General features: G+C 64.5%; 1 protein-coding gene across 1 annotated transcript in view; it reads right to left on the bottom strand.

Annotated features, from left to right (window-relative positions):
- The window catches only part of SLC12A7 (solute carrier family 12 (potassium/chloride transporter), member 7), a 41,053-nt gene that overhangs the window by 7,061 nt on the left and 30,628 nt on the right, over positions 1-3,364 (bottom strand). The window contains exons 18-20 of the mRNA XM_011964744.1: positions 3,118-3,163; positions 2,966-3,073; positions 282-460 (exon numbers count right to left, since the gene is read on the bottom strand). Coding sequence (XP_011820134.1) covers positions 282-460; positions 2,966-3,073; positions 3,118-3,163 — 333 coding nt within the window. The remainder of the gene's footprint in view (positions 1-281; positions 461-2,965; positions 3,074-3,117; positions 3,164-3,364) is intronic.

Genomic DNA, 3,364 nt, shown 5'->3' with positions numbered 1-3,364 from the left:
CTAGAAGGACCCCTCAGCGCCTGGCCTCAGCACTAGAAGGACCCCTCAGCGCCTGGCCTCAGCACTAGAAGGATCCCTCAGTGCCTGGCCACAGGGCCGAACTCAGGGCCCGGCCTTGGCAGCAGCAGGACCCCTCAGTGCCCGCTCAGGCGGCTCCCTATTCTCTAACGGGCCCGCTGCCCTGCGGGGTTGCCCCAAAGCTCTTCAGTGGTCAGGGAAGGGACGCTGTCCTCACTGTCAGGTCAGCACTGCCAGGATCTGTCACATGCACGGACACTCACGGCTTCATGCTGAAGAGGTCTTTGAACCCAGACAAGCTGGTGTCTCTGTTCCTGTACTTCTCGGCAATCAGCTTCTCCCTGGTCCAGGTCATCTGCACCTTGTCTGGCGTAGGCGGCGCTTGGGTCCTGGCCTCTGCTGCGGTATGGGACGCAGTGTTCCTGTCGTGGATCAGCTGGGCCTGGTGGGCCCGGGATTCGTTGAGACCAGCCAGTCTCAAAACTCCCCCAGGTGAGAACGACCCAGGACGCCAGACCAGAGGCGAGGCCAGCCCACAGAACCAGAAGGGCCCTGCGTGCCTGACCTGGGACCCAGCCTGGCTTCCCACACTGGCCCTGTGCCGCCCCCGCGGCTGCCTCCCTCCTCCCAGGCTTCCCGACCAAACGCTCACTTCCTCCTCCCATCTTCACCCCCTCACCGTCCCGCCCTGGCCCTGAACTGGAGAGAAAGGCCCCACGACCCCGTGCTGACAGGAGGGGACACGTGCTGGGAGAGTCTCCCCCCCACCTGGCGGGGCTCCACACACACTGTGTTCGCCCCAGACCACCCGCTCGCCCACACAACCGGCACGCAGGCGTCCCTGTCTCAGGGAGGCTCGGGGCAGGTGGAGCCGTGCCAGCATCCAGGCCCTGTCCCAGGGAAGCAGGCTGTGTCTCACCAGCCAGGGGACGTTTGGGGGCCAGCCAGGCTGACGGCACCCTGTGGGGCACCGCTGGAGCCAATGACAGGGCCGGCCCCATGGGTCACTTCGGACAATCCGAGGAAAATGAGAACACCGTCCGCCCCTCGCTGTGGGCGCCGAAGGGGAAGTGGTGCCCTCACTGCGAGGTCGCACCAACGGCACAGTCCCTGGTGGTTGAACACCCTCCACGGGGTCCTCCCTCCCTGTACTCTTCACGCCCTCCTGCTGTTGTGGCCAGTCTGAAGGGGAGGCCAGTGGGAGCTCCCAGACACGGGTGCCACCTTGGAAGTGATATTTACACATGCGCCAGAATGGCCACCTCTCCCATCGTGGCTGGAGCCCTGCCTGAGTCTGTGCCGCAGCCCGGGGGAGCCGCTCCTCCCAGGGACATCAGGAGTCCAGAGCCCCGGGATGATTTAAAAAGCCAAAGGCCCCGAGTGATTTCACTGGACCAGGTTCTTCCTCTCCAAATAAAAATGCTTAATTTGGATGCCAGTCCTTCCAGAAAGGGAAGAGGTTGACACAGATTGGGGAGGGCCTGGGGCTGCCTCTCTCTCTGGACATGGACAGCAGGCCCCAGGCCTCTACTCACTGTGGCTGGCCCTGCAGCCACCTCACAGCCCGGCCCGGCCTAAATTTCCCGTGGCCTTGAACGCGAAACCAGAGCCCAAGGGCTGCCCGCTCTCGCCAGAGCCAGCGCCGCCCACCTGGCCCTGAGGGCCACCGTGTAGGGCACCAGAGGGTGCCCAGCCAGTGTCTGCACAGTGGCTCAGCCACTGGACAGAAACAGGGGATGTGGGTCCTCCCAGCACTCCTGGCTGCCCGGGCCGCCGTGGGAGGGGTCTCTGTCCACAGACAAGCTGGGCATCCCCCCTGGTTCCCACATCTGTGTCCACCCTGACCTTCCCGGGGTCTGGGAGCGGGCAGAGCCGCGCTTCTCTGTTGGGGAGAGGGTGGTCACTGCTTAGTGATTCCGGCTGGCAGCGCATATGGCCCCATACACAGACCCGTGTACTGCAGGTTCCTGCTGAGGCCGAGGCCCCAGGGCAGGCAAAGCCTCTGTCCCTGCCGCTGCTGTCACTGTCGTCTCAGAAAACCATCGCCTGCACCTGGTCTGCAGACACAGACACGCGTGTGATGCCAGCCTGGTGGGAGCCACGAAGACCCCACGGGGCCGTGACCTCACAGAGCTGAGCGTCCTCCTACCAGGCGACCCCCACACCGTCCTCCGGTGTGAAGTGACCCCAGAAACGCCTGCCCTCGGGGTCTCACAGTGGCCACGGGGCCCAGCCCAGTGTAGCTCAGGTGGACACACCTGGACATCCTCAGCAGCCTACAGGTACCCACGGAGCCCAAGCCTCTGCGGCTGGGCGAGCAGCTTCCATGTGCGGAGGCCGAGCAGGTCTGCATTGGTGGCAGGGTGTGGTGGCACCTCCTCTCCAGCTCACTTCCCTCCCTCCCCACACACTCACTCTCCCCTCCCACCTGGTCTTGGACAGGACAGAATCTGTGCACGCTGCGGGGAAGGGCGCTGAGGGGCTCCAGGGTTTCAGGCTGTGAGACGAAGCAGCCATCGTAAGAAGCTGCAGGCACTCATGTGGGCACTCATCTGGCTCAGAAGCCGCTGACCCTGTCAGAGGGCACCGCCCTTGGGGAGGGTCCCCACGTCTCCCGCCTGCATCGCTGCTCAGTCAGAAAAGCTAAGTTCAAAGGTCCCGGCCCTGTCCCTTCCTGTACGTGAGCGTGCCTCTGGCAGGCCGCCGCTCCTCTAACCAGGCACCCGCACGCCCAGGCTCTGACGTGCTCTGGCTCTGACCCCACTCCTGTGCTCCTGCAGGGCCTCTGCCACCTCCACGCGGACCGGGGGCTGAGACCGCAACGCAGCACCTGAGGAATGCTCCCTGGAGGACCCTCCTGGGCTGCAAGAGAGTCCCAGGGAAGACTCAGCGAAGCCGGCTGTGCTTCTCGGAAAGCCTGGTCTCTGTGGCCGCGGCCCTCACGCACCTCTCGCTCCCGCTCGCTCCTGGACAGCTGCATCTGCTTCAGCATCTGTGACCTCTGCTCCATCATGAGTGTCCTCTCGTAGGTGAAAGCAGAAATGTCGTTTTCAACCTAGAAAGTTCCCAAGCACATAGTGAGCCCGGTGTGCACAGAACCATGACTGCCTCCACCACCACCCCGGCACCCAGAGACTGAGCTGCCCTGAGCGGTGGGAGAGGCCATGTGTCCCGGGCCGCACAGGCCCCCTCTGGCTCTCAGGCCCCCCGCCCAGTGGCCAGGAAGGTGTGAGACAACGGGCAGTCACGCTGCACACACACTCTGCTCACGTCCCTCCCCAGGACCCTCCGGGCACAAGGGCAGCTGTGAGGACAAGGCCACAGTCACAAACCAACCCGGCGCACG

Source organism: Mandrillus leucophaeus, unplaced genomic scaffold (assembly GCF_000951045.1).
Source record: "Mandrillus leucophaeus isolate KB7577 unplaced genomic scaffold, Mleu.le_1.0 Scaffold702, whole genome shotgun sequence".
NCBI classification, from domain to species: domain Eukaryota; kingdom Metazoa; phylum Chordata; class Mammalia; order Primates; family Cercopithecidae; genus Mandrillus; species Mandrillus leucophaeus.
Note: the sequence above shows the minus strand (reverse complement) of the source record. Positions and strands in the feature narration are given on the sequence as shown.